Source organism: Bos javanicus, chromosome 16, assembly GCF_032452875.1.
Source record: "Bos javanicus breed banteng chromosome 16, ARS-OSU_banteng_1.0, whole genome shotgun sequence".
Lineage (NCBI taxonomy): Eukaryota > Metazoa > Chordata > Mammalia > Artiodactyla > Bovidae > Bos > Bos javanicus.
The window spans coordinates 66,656,779-66,669,800 of record NC_083883.1 but is presented as its reverse complement, the minus strand read 5'-3'; the positions used below and the strand labels follow the sequence as shown (position 1 = coordinate 66,669,800).

Below are 13,022 nucleotides of genomic sequence, written 5' to 3'. Positions count from 1 at the left end.
TGGTGCCAGTCTGGGTGATTACTCTTCTAGGCAATGTGGAACTGTTGAAGGTTTTTATGAAGGAATTAACATGGTCTTGCAACAACATGTCAAATGAAACTTGTCAAGCCAGAATACAGAGGATTATGGCCTATGACTATGAGGTGTGCCCCTTAAGGCTTTCAAAAGAGTTGCCTGGGAAAATTAAAGGCAAGACTTGGTTCTGAAGGACAGTTCCCTACTTTAATATTTGGGCCTTGACAACTCGTGTCGGGGCTTTCTCTTGAATGGGACCATGGTGGCCAGAGAGGATTCAGCCTCTCCTGTTCTGTTCCATTGACTCTAGACTCATTCTGGCCACCTCCCAGAATCTTGCCTTTGCAATAGGGATCAAGCTTTGGCTATTTCCTGTAATCCTCCAGGATGTATGTATTAGCAGTGGTATTTCCCCCCGCCCCACTCTGGTTTTGACTTCTTTGTTCCTGTTTTAGAACTAAGAGCTACAAAAGTTTTTTAGTCTGTTTGTTTTTTGCTGTGCTGGGATCTTGAGATAGGGCAGATTAAGACATTTGTACATTGTTTTTTGCAATATAATAAAGACTTGATCGAAGGTGTGGTGGTTGGGATGGGGAAAAGGAGGTGGATTCAAGAAATGTTATGAAAATAGAAGTGACAAGATCTGATGACTGAATATGGGAGCAAGGGAAAAGGAATCAATAATAGTGCTGAGTTTTGAACCTGTATGAATTCAGATGCTTTTAAAAGAGCCAGAAGATACTTATCTTATTTTTACAAAGTTGAACTGAAGCTAAGTGTTGTGGACAGAGCTCTCGTGGAGGTTTCTTTTAACTTCAGTGATGATTACCCTGAAGGGTATTAAGACCAGCCTGGTCAAGTAAATTGCACCAGCCCAAGGCCCAGTACAGGCTGTAATACTTAAGTAGGATTAGAAGAAATATGCCTGTGACCAAAATGCTGGTATAACAAAATGTGCAAGAAGCCCTTTGTGGTTCTAGTCTTCATATTATTGAGTAACTTCCTTTTAGAGAAATACCTGGCAGTGTGTTTCAAAAACAATTTAGGCAAGAGAATATGATACTAAATTGCAGAGGGTGGAGAGGAAGGTAATACAATACTCAAGAATCTTGAGAACTGTGGAAACAAGCTGGGTTAAGCAGAAATTATTTTATGTGGTGCCTGTGGGCTGATCCACTTATTTGAATGCCCTTATGGTGGTATATTAAATAATAGTAGTAATAGTCAAAATTTATTGAGTATCTAAAGTGTCTGATACTGCTCTAGGTACTTTTTAACCTGCAGAATATCCCATTGAATACTTATAAAGCACTGTGAAAATGAGTGTCTTATAATCCCCATTTTATAAGTGACAAAATTGAGGCTCACACATTTTTCACAGAACTAGAAGAAATAATCCTAAAATTCATATGGAACCATAAAAGACCCAGAATTGCCAAGGCAATCCCTAGGAAAAAAAGAACAAATCAGGAGGCATAACCCTCCCAGACTTCAGAAAATACTACTAAGCTACAGTAATCAAAACAGTGTGGTTTTAGAATAAAAACAGACAAATGAATCAATGGAGCGGAATAGAGAGTCCAGAAGGAAACCCACACACCTATGGTCAATTAATTTTTGACAAAGGAGGCAAGAATATACTCTAGGGAAAAGACAGTTTCTTCATCAGGTGGTGCTGGGAAAATTGGACTGCTGCATGTAAATCAATGGAGTTAGAACACACCCTCTCACCATTCACAAAAATAAAACTCAAAATGGCTGAAGACTTAAACATAAGACATGACACCATAAAACTACTAGAAGAGAACATGGGCAAAACATTCTCTGACATAAATCGTACCAATGTTTTCTTAGGATGGTCTCCCGCACTGCTCTCAGTTGCTCAGTTGTGTCCTACTCTGCAAGCCCATGGACCATAGCCCACGAGGCTCCTATGTCCGTGAATTTCCTAGGCAAGAATACTGGAGTGGGTTGCTAATTCCTTCTCCAGGGGATCTTCTGAACCCAGGGATTGAACCAGTGTCTCTTGAGTCTCCTGCACTGGCAGGCAGATTCTTTACCACTGTGCCACTTGGGAAGCCCCAAAGCAATACAAATAAAAACAAAAATAAACAAATGGGACCTAATCAAAGTTGCAAACCTTTGCACAGCAAAGGAAACCATAAACAAAGCAAAAAGACAACTGACAGAATGGGAGAAAATATTTCAAATGATGCGACTGACAAGTGTTTAATTTCCAAAATATACAAATAGCTCATACAATTCAACAATGAGAAAACAGACAGTCCTACCCCAAAATGGGCAGAAGACCTAAATAAGCATTTCTCTAAAGAAGATGTACAGATGGCCAATAGACACATGAAGATACTCAACATTTCTCTAATTATTAGAGAAATGCAAATCAAAACTACAAACAGGTACCACCTCACACCAGTCAGAATGACCATGGTTAAACAGTCTACAAATAACAAATGCTTGAGAGGATGTGGAGAGAAAGAGAGACCTCCTATATACTGTTGGTGGGAATATAAGTTAGTGTAGCCACTGTGGGTCCATTGACAGATGAATGGGTAAAAATACAGTACGGCTATACGATGGAGTATTACTCAGCCATTAAAAAGAATGAAATAAGGTCATTTGCTGCAAAATGGATGGACCTAGAGATTATCATGCTAGGTGAAATAAATCAGAAAGAGGAAGACAATAGCATACAATATCACTTGTATGTGAAATCTAAAATAAGACAAGTGAGCCTATTTATGAAACAGAAGCAGAATCACAGACATAGAGTACTGATTGGTGGTTGCCAAGGGGAAGGTGCTTGGGAAAGGGATGGAGTGGGAGGTCGGGGTTAATAGATGTAGGCTTTTATATATGGAATGAATAAACTGTAAGGTCCTACTGTATGGCATAGAGAACTATGTTCAATATCCTATGATAAACCATAATGGAAAAGAATAATAAAAAGAATGTATGCAGCCACGAAATTAAAAGATGCTCCTTGGAAGGAAAGCTATGACAATCCTAGGCAGTGTATTAAAAAACAAAGACATCACTTTGCCGACAAAGGCCCATATAGTCAGAGCTATGGTTTTTCCAGTAGTCATGTACAGAAGTGAGAGTTGGACATAAAGAAGGCTGAGCACCAAAGAATTGATGCTTTCCAGTTGTGGTGATGGAGAGGACTCTTGAGAGTCCCTTGGACAGGAAGGAGATCACACTGGTCAGTCCTAAGTGAAATCAGTCCTGAACATTCACTGAAAGGACTGATGCTGAAGTTGAAGCTCCAATGCTGTGGCCACCTGATGTCAAGAGCCAGCTCATTGGGAAAGACCCTGATGCTGGGAAAGATTGAAGGCAAAAGGTGAAGAAGGTGGCAGAGGATGAGATGGCTAGATAGCGTTAGTGACTCAATGAACATGAATTTGAGCAAACTCCGGAAGATAGTGAAGGACTGGGAAGCCTGGCATGCTGCAGTCCATGAGGTTGCAAAAAGTTGGACATGACTTAGTGACTGAACAGCCCAACAACAGTATATGCATAACTGAATCACTTTTCTGTACAGCAGTAATTGACATTGTAAACAAACTATATTTCCATTTTAAAAATTTAGGCTCAGAGTGGGGAACTCAATGTAATACATATACTAACTTGCCTTTTCACTTTGGCTCATTAAGGCTAATGTTTGATTTAGTTGGTTTTAATTCAGGTTGCACTGAGAGCCTCTTACATGCTAGTAAGCATTCCTGAAACATCTGTGAAAATGTAGGTTATGTTTGTCCTGAGCTTTCAGTGAGTAGGATAGTGGTTTTGTAAGCAACAGGGCAGGTCCTAGTTAAAGAGTTAACAGTAGACAACTTGCTTTTGACTTCTTCATTCCTTGGTTCAGCTTAAGGACCTTCCCTGGGTGGTTAGCTTGAGTTCTTCATCAGTTTAATTACTAGGGATTACTGAGCACTTTCTATGTGCCAGATGCAGTGCTGAGCACTTTACTGAGTTATTTCATGTAGTTATGACCACACTGTGAGACTGTTATTCTTGTTTTTAAATTGAAGTGTAGTTGATTTACAATGCTGTATTAGTTTCAGGTGTGCAGTAAAGTGATTCAGTATTTTTGCAGATTATATTCCATTATAGGTTATTATAAGATAATGGGTATAATTCACTCTGTTATACAGTATATCCTTGTTGCTTATCTATTTTACATATAGTGGTTTGTATCTATTAATTCCATACCCCTAATTTGTCATTTCCCTTTCCCTCTCCCCTTTGACAACCACAAGCTTGTGTTTTATATCTATGAGTCTATTTCTGTTTTGCATTTACATTCATCTGTGTTACTTTTTAGATTCCACATATAAGTGGTATCATAGAGTATTTGTCAGCCTGACATTTCACTAAGCATGATATTCTCTAGCTCCAGACGCATTCTTACAAATGGCAATATTTCATGTTTAATGGTTGAGTAATATAACACCTTAATTCATGAGAATGCTACTCTTACTGGCTTCATTTTATATGGGGAAGAAACTGGTGTGAAGTCTTACTACTCGTAAGTAGCAGAGATGCGATTCATCCCTTATCTAACTCCAGAATCCATCCTCCTAACTACAGTGTTATTTTGCCCCAACTCTAGGCTTTTCTCAAATTGTCAAGATCCCTACACCAGGCATTCTTTTATTTGGGTTTAGATCTGCTGAATCTAAAATCTAGATACATTTTGGGAATATCTTTTAAGTTATTTTCCTTCTAGAATTTGTGATGTTATTAGCTGTTTTGTTCACATGTGGAGACAGTCAATAGGTTAATTACCCTCGAAACCTGTGATCCTTTTTTATGAGTACTCCCTCCTTGGTCACTGCTGTGTGGATTGCACCATATGCAGAGATTCAAGTTGCAGAAGCGTTTTTCTCCTGTTGGAAGGGAGCAGAGGCATTGCAGCATCTCAGTAGAAACAGAACATCCTTGAGGGAGGTTTGGTGATGTGGCAGGATATCAGGTTTCAAGGTTCTGTAGAACTCATCATACAATGACATCCATCTCCTTTTATTTAAATCCAAGTGCTTGCAAGTGTACAAAAATTCGCATCAGAAATTAACCAGCTGTTCTGCTAGACTAAACAGTGGTTACGTGGACCTAATGGGCAGCTTTTGTTATTCATTTATATGTTTCAGTGAGACATCCTCATTGTGTGAATTCTCAAAGATGCCCCACGCCTATACAAGGAAATTATAGACAAGTAGATAGAATTTTCCTTCTTATGCACTGCATAAAAGCTAATAAAATAGTGACCAATTAGATACTTAAAAGCCTGAGCATATGAGAGTATTATGCAAATACTGATTAATAGTAATACCATAAACTCACAGAGCAAGGAAAAGCATGCCTGATTGAAATTATAGGAGCTTTTATTTGCATTTCTACAGAACCTATTATTAGTAGGTCTCAAAGCACCTTCAGATCAGATCAGATCAGTCGCTCAGTCGTGTCTGACTCTTTGCAACCCCATGAATCGCAGCACGCCAGGCCTCCCTGTCTATCACCAACTCAAGTAGTAATTATTAAAGCTCATGAATACAACCAGAAAATGTCATTTTATTGAGGGAATAAGTGAGAATTCCCCTTTACCTCATATATATTATGAGACCTAAATGCCTGGGCTACAGAAGGCCTTTCCATATAGAGAGGATGAGTTTGAGCAAGCTCCGGGAGATGGTGAAGGACAGGGAAGTCTAGCGTGCTGCCGTCATGGGGTCACAGAGTTGGACATGACTGAGTGACTGAACAACAGCAACTCATACACTTGTGGGTGTTTGGGGCAGTGATTCCACAGGCGTAGAAGTTGGCAAGTGTGGATTCATAGTTCTCATATTGAGTATCTTTATCTACGTGGTTATAACCCTTCATTTAGTTTTGAAATTTTACATGCATAATAGCTCTAAACAAATGTTGCCTGTATGTTTTACTATTTCTCTGTTGACTATAATATCAAATTCGAAAACAAAAACTATGCCAGGTTCACATGAAAGCCTTTTAAAATATTTTGGAATATTATATCAGATTTACTTTTCTCAAACTAGCATTTCATTACAAGGACTAACAGCTGGTAAGCACAGTCAGTGGGACCTGTATTTATTTCTGTTCTCAGTGGGAAGTGCTTGAAAGCTTGTGAGGATTTCTCATCTGCTTCAGAATGCTCCTTTGCCCTTCCTCCCCTATTTTTCCTTCTCCTTTCCTGCAGTTTGGTTGCCCAGGTTGGAAAAGCTCAAGAGCATTCCAGTGCCTAACTCTCCCTCTCCCTCCATCTCCAGTCCTCAACCTCCCCCACCCTGGCCCCCGACATGATTAATCTTCAGCTTTATTTTCTTTTGGTGCTGAGAGATCATATTGTAGTTATCAGTCTTAGTTGTCAGACAACTGTACTTCCATGGTTATATTTCACTGTCACGTAGATTCCAAGGAAAGTGTGGACTAGTGAGCACCTTCTTTTATAGTTAGGACACTGGAGCCCAGAGAGAATGAGTGACACCCACGGTCATACAGCTGGTTCACTTCTCTGTCTTCTAGAATTGGGACCAGAATTCAGGTCTCAAGATTCCTAAGCCAAAAGTTTCCCCGTGGTAATTATATAATTCTTTAAATCACAAAAAAACTTTTAGACCAGAGATATAGGGGCAAAACTAGAAGAAATAGTTTGTTGATTTTATCCAGGGCTATGGATCCACAGGACTAGAAGTGGAGCCTCAGGATCTGGGGGGTAAAGAAATGGAGTGATGTGTGTCCAGAGCTGAAATGTTGGAGCCTGGGACTGTGGTATTGCTGTGCAGAAGATGTTGAATGACTTCAAGTAGAGGATAATGAAGAGCAAGGTGAAGGGGAGAACAGGGTGAGGTAGAATGGCCGTTGTAGAAGAACTGGGAGGATGGTTGAGTTTATGGTCATGACAATGGGCTGTTGATATAAAGTGGAGCAAGTTGGTTACTGGATAGATGGTCCTCGGGGACCTTGAAGTCACTCAGGGTGATGCCAGAAGGGAGGAATTGATAAAGGTATCCAAGTTCTCAGGCACTGTGGGAAAATAACAAATCCCTAGAAAGCAGAGGTGTGGGGAACCTTGAGGGGGTATTTATAGAATTATGGAGATATGTGTCTATTCTCTAACAGATGATACATTTCTAAATTCTGATTTTCACATTTTTTCAGGGAAAACTGAGGCAGCCATCAAAAACTTCAGTCCCTACTACAGTCGCCAGTACTCTGTGGCTTTCTGCAACCATGTACGCAGTGAAGTAGAGCAGCAAAGAGATTTAACATCACAATTTTTGAAGACCAAGGTAACCCATGGACATTTGGTTTCCATATTTCTCCCACTAAGAATGGTTTATAGCTCATGATGTTTCTGAAATAAACAATAATTGGTGTGACAGCTTAAAAAATCTGTTCTCAAATCATGCTCAAAAAACTATTTGCCCGGAAGTTAGAACATATGATTTCTTGTTGATGGTGCAATCCATATAAAAAAGAAAACAAGCATGATTTCAATTTTATCATCTTTTTCCACACTGATGCTTTGATGTCAGGAAATCTGACTTGCTCTAATGAAGTTCAGTACAAAAAAAGTCATAATTTCAATGCCTCATACTTCTGGCATTTTTATTTTGGTCATTGATCAAATGTGATTTTTATCTTCTAAACTGTAGTTTATTCTTTCTCCTTTGCTCCATTATAATAATTATCCACAGTCTAAACAAATATTTATTAATACTATGTGCCAGGCCCTGAGGCTTCCGAGGTGGCACTAGTGGTAAAGAGCCTGCCTGCCAATGCAGGAGACAAGAGACATGGGTTTGGGAAGATGCCCTGGTGGAGGGCATGGCAGCTCACTTCAGTATTTTTGCCTGGAGAATCTCATGGACAGAAGAGCCTGGCAGGCTACAGTCCATAGGGTTGCAAAGAGTCAGACATGACTGAAGCAACTTAGCATGCATGCTTGCTTGCCAGACCCTATCCTAAGTACTGGAGAACAAGACAGATTTTATGCTTTCCTGTTAATATTCAAATATAAGAAAGACAATAAATAAATAAATGAATATCAGGTGATATTAGGTAATAAGAAATGCTATCAAGTAAAACAAAGCAGGAGTCATGAATATTTCGGAGAAGCCTTTTGTGGAGATGACATTTGAGCAGAAACTAGAGTGAAATAAAAGAATAGGCTGTGTGAGTATCTGTGGAAAAAGTGCTCCAAGCACATGGAACAAAGTTGCAAAGATTTTGCTGCAGTTAAAAGCACAGCAGGAAGGCTGGTGTCTTGAGAGCCATGTGAGCAAGGGAGGAGAGTTGAAAAAGGAATACAGAGTGACTAATAGAAGCCAGATCATATAGGACCATAGACCACAATAAGGGTTTTTATTTTAAGTGTGATGTAAAGTTATTGGAGGGTATGGAATACAGAGTAACTTATAATTTTAAGTGATCTCTCTGGGTTTTCTCTAGAGAATAGAATACAGGGCGGGACATGAGAGGGAACTGGAAACTGGCAAGAAAGACACTGTAGCAGTCCAAGAGAAGGATGATGGCAAATTGGACTAGGGTGGTGATGGAAGTTGTTGTGAGAAGACTCCAAGTCAGAGCTGACTGAACTTGTGGATGGGTTGGATCTGAGAGAACAGAAGAAGAGAGAAATTAGTGATGACAGCTTTCAGCCTGAGCAAATAAGCAGTTGGACTTGTCTTTTATTCAGGAGAGTCAGAGGTGAATGGGGATCCTAAGCTCACTTTTGTCCATGTTATGTTTAAGATACTTATTTGACGTGCACCTGTGGAAATACTGAAATGGTTCAATGCTCTGATTTGGAGCTCAGTGGAGAGGTTGAGGCTAGAGAATAGAAATTTGGGATTTCTTAGCTCCTAACTGGTATTAAAGTCATGGGACATAATCAAGGGAAAGTGTAAACAGAATAGGAGAGGTTCCATGACCAAATTCTGGCCCCTTCAACATTTGGAGATCAAAAAAAGGAGAAGATTCCAGCAAGATGGACTGAAAACAAATAGCCTGTGGAGTAGGGGAAAAAAAATCAGGGAAGTACAATGTGCCTGAGACAAATAAAAGAAGGGATTTCAAGAAAGGACGAATGATAAATGGGTTCAATACTGCTGCGAGTTGATCAACAGATTTAGTGGCATGGGTTTGCAGAGATAACTGATTGTCATCGCCATAAAGCAGTTATGGAAAAAATTTAGGGAGTTTGATAAAAGTGAAAATTCTGGTCCACATCCCCAGAGATTCTTATATAATAAATCTAGGGTGAGCCCATATTTTTAACAAGCATATCAGTTGATTTAAGTGGCCCAGTTTGAAGAAGTGCTGTGCGTAACAACTATAAAGTTATGCTTATATATGGTTTCAGTCTCATTTAAAGAGGAGAGTGAGGGCCTCTTTTACATGTTAAGGAGTCCAGGTAGGAGAGTATTTCATCATCTGTCTCAATACCTTGAAATTTACCTTAGAAATTCCATCCCTGAGTGGATTTTTAAAAAGATGAGCGTATCTATCTTTTCTGTATGCTTCGTGTAAATTTTGCTTAAAAGTGGAGAGACATTTCTAAAGGGATTATAATTTTCTTTCATTAAGATATAGTTGGCTTACAATATTGTGTTAAAGGCACTACAGTTTTTTCTCTTTCTTAATTCATGTTTTAATTGGAGGAAAATTGCTTTACAATGTTGTGTTGGTTTCTGCCTTACAACAATGTGAATCAGCCATAATTACTCATATATCCCCTTCATCTTGAACCTCCTCCCCTTCCCCTCATCCCACCTCTCTAAGTCATCACAGAGCACCAGGTTGAGCTCCCTGTGTTATACAGCAACTTCTCACCAGCTCTCTGTTTTATGGGGCTTCCCTGGTGGCTCATATGGGAAAGAATCTGCCTGCAATGCAGGCGACCCAGTCGATCCCTGGGTTGGGAAGATGCCCTTTACACATGATAGTGAATATATGTTGGTGCTACTTTCTCCATTCGTCTCACTCTCTCCCTCCCCCACTGTGTCTGCAAGTCCATTCTCTACATCTGTGTCTCCATTCCTTCCCTGAAAATAGGGTCATCAATTTTTATAGATTCCATGAAAGAATGAATTTGAGTCAGTTCTGGTGAAGTGGATGAACCCAGAGCCTGTTTCACAGAGTGAAGTAAGTCAGAAAGAGAGGCACTATAGTTTATGTAAAGTCAGTGACACATGAAAGACAAGAGGCCCATTCCTATATTTTGAGATAATACATGAGGCAGGATGAGCATTATCCCTTACACAGTTAGCCCAATAGAGACCTGTCTAGGAACCTAACGGGGACTTCCCTAATCACCAGCATAATTAATGGAAAATCCACTGTGGCAGATTCATGTTGATGTATGGCAAAACCCATACAATATTGTAAAGTAATTAGCCTCCAATTAAAATAAAAATATATATATATAATAAAAAAATAAATAAATAAAAATTAAAAAAAAAAAACCTTTAAATTGAAGAAGTAGAATGAAGGTTTGCTGCCTTGCCTGCTTGTTCTTTAACCAGAGAGCAAGCATGATCTCTTTGAGGAGCTTGGAGGTAGGTGAAGTTTTATAGCCTGGGTCCCCAGAGCTTTGCATTTGGGAAAACCCCTGAGCACAAACTATTGAGCAGCCACTGAAGGTTGACAAATAGGGGAACAGCCTGTGAACGCCCCTGTTTTTTTCAGGAATTAACCCTGAGGCATATTCAGGATGCTGGGATAGATGTTCACAACTTACAGCTAACCCCCTGTCTCCCTCTCTTCCACAGAGTGTATGAAGAATTTATTAAGTACCACGCATATGCAAGGCGTAACCTTGCTACTATAATCCCTTCTCCATATGCTTCTGTTCTTGGAGGATAATGGAGGGAATGCAGATCACAAAGTTATCAAGAAGACAAATATTTGCATTTGGTCAGGAGAAGTAGGAATGGGAAATGTGGAGAGAAGTGGGGGAAACAATTTCCCGAGTATCTAAGCACAAGATAGTTTCCAAAAATATTCCTTGAAATACTGTGAATAGACAGTGGATATATGCCCTCTTTTGTCGTCATGGTTAATTGTATTCATCTTCTTTAAGCCGCCGCTCGAGCCTGGAACTGTTTTGTATGAAGGAGAACTGTTACAGTTTGCTGAAGACATAAAGAAATGGAAAGAGAGATACGTTGTGGTTAAAAATGACTTTGCTGTGGAAAGCTACGAGAACAGAGAGGTAAGACATTCCTCGTTGCTGCTGGCTCTTGCAGTGCTCTTAAATGTTGTCTGGGTCGATTGGCATGCCCTATTCCTTGAGACTGACTGATTCAATGAGCACTAACGGATTCAGGTATTTATTTCCGTCAACAGATCCTTACTGTGGGTTACAGTAGGTTCTAGGCGTATTGCTGTAGAGCACACAGATGCTTGCAGTCTGGTGGGCGAGACAGACTTTGAGCAAGTAATTACTAGTGAGTGTGAATATGGAAGGTTCTACTGAGTGACCAGTGCAGGAACCTTTCCCTATAATCACTGGGCTTCGAGGTCTGTCCCAGCCACCTCCGACAGCTCTCCCTCTCTGCTCTGTGTCTCTGCGTCTTCCCAGTCTTAAGCCTCCTGTGTCGCTGAAGAATTGTTTATTAAGATTGTGTTTGGATTTGCATGGGTTCCTAAAAATTCAGAACATTTCACACACTTTATTCCATTTATACTTATGGACTTTTTACATTAGCTTTTCCCTGCTTATCTCATTCTTTTCCTTGTTTGTAAAATGTGGAGAAAGCGAGGTAACTTATGTAAAGTGCCTAGCACCTGAGAGGACCTCAGATTTGATTGGCTCCCGTGTCTTTCCCCATCAAGGGTGGTAATGTGGTATAGATGAAAGAACACCGGGCAGAGAATTTGGAAAACTAAAGTTGAGCTCTGGCCTCCACTAAACTAGAGTGTGAGGCTGAGTGATCCCACTGATTCCTTTTAGATCCCATATTCATATTCAGAGAGTCAGTCAACAGATTCTCGAGTTCCCTTTGAAATGAATAGTGACTATTTATAGATTAAAGACAGTAACCAATTTAAAACTCTACTTTCTTGACTCTAAGTTCAAAACTGGTCAAGACATCCTCTACAGATACTCTTGAGTAATCACCTCTGATGCTAAACCGTTAGGAAGAGGCTTCAGGCTGACAATATGTTTCCTTCCCATTTCTGATGGAAAACAGAAATAACATAGAATGCACTTATTATGCACTTCCCAGGCATACTCATACCACTTTCTGGAGTAGTCTTACTCTTTCTAACCTTCATTAAGTAAATAGCTTCTTTGGTTTCTCTATTTTAGGAGTTTATTCAACATTTGATTTGCTCTTTGAAGCAAATGATCAACAGTGCAAATAATAATGATAATTACAACAAATCACTTTATATTTCATGTGTCCCACTACATCGTCCTCTCAGGGAAGCTTAAGAAGAGGCAGTGTAGCGTAATGGTTAATATTTTGCACTTTGAACCAGTTTCTAGAGATATGTGTCCTTGCATAAGTTATTAATCTCCGTGAACCTCAGTTTTCTCATCTGAAGAGTGGTAAGCATGATTCTTTCATCACGATGTTGTTATGAGGATAAACACATGAACACACTGAAGCCCTTAGTGTATGGCCAAGTGCTAGCAGAGCCCAATGTAGACCAGTTGTTGGTATGACAACTAGCTGATGTGGAGGAAACACTCATGAACTCACTCTTGTATTTATTAAGGTTTTCATCACATTTGGCACTAACTGAAGTTTCATTTTGAATCAAAATTTTTTTTTTCCCTTTTTCATTTTAAGGTTAAAACTTGCTCCCTTAGCTTACAGTTTATGAACTATATTGCTTTATTTGCTTTGCTCATCATTTTCAAGAAAACTTGTTCTGGTTGCTAAGATATGGTCACTGAGTTTGGTAATAACCAATTTTTTTTTTAACTTGGAAAAAATGCCCATGCAGTG

At 39.6% G+C, this 13,022-nt stretch overlaps 1 protein-coding gene across 2 annotated transcripts in view; it reads left to right on the top strand.

Moving 5' to 3' along the window:
• Nucleotides 1-13,022, top strand: part of NIBAN1 (niban apoptosis regulator 1) — a 184,140-nt gene that overhangs the window by 69,516 nt on the left and 101,602 nt on the right. For both annotated transcript variants that reach the window (XM_061383467.1, XM_061383466.1), the window contains exons 2-3: nt 7,219-7,349; nt 11,144-11,275. In XM_061383467.1, coding sequence (XP_061239451.1) covers nt 7,219-7,349; nt 11,144-11,275 — 263 coding nt within the window. The remainder of the gene's footprint in view (nt 1-7,218; nt 7,350-11,143; nt 11,276-13,022) is intronic.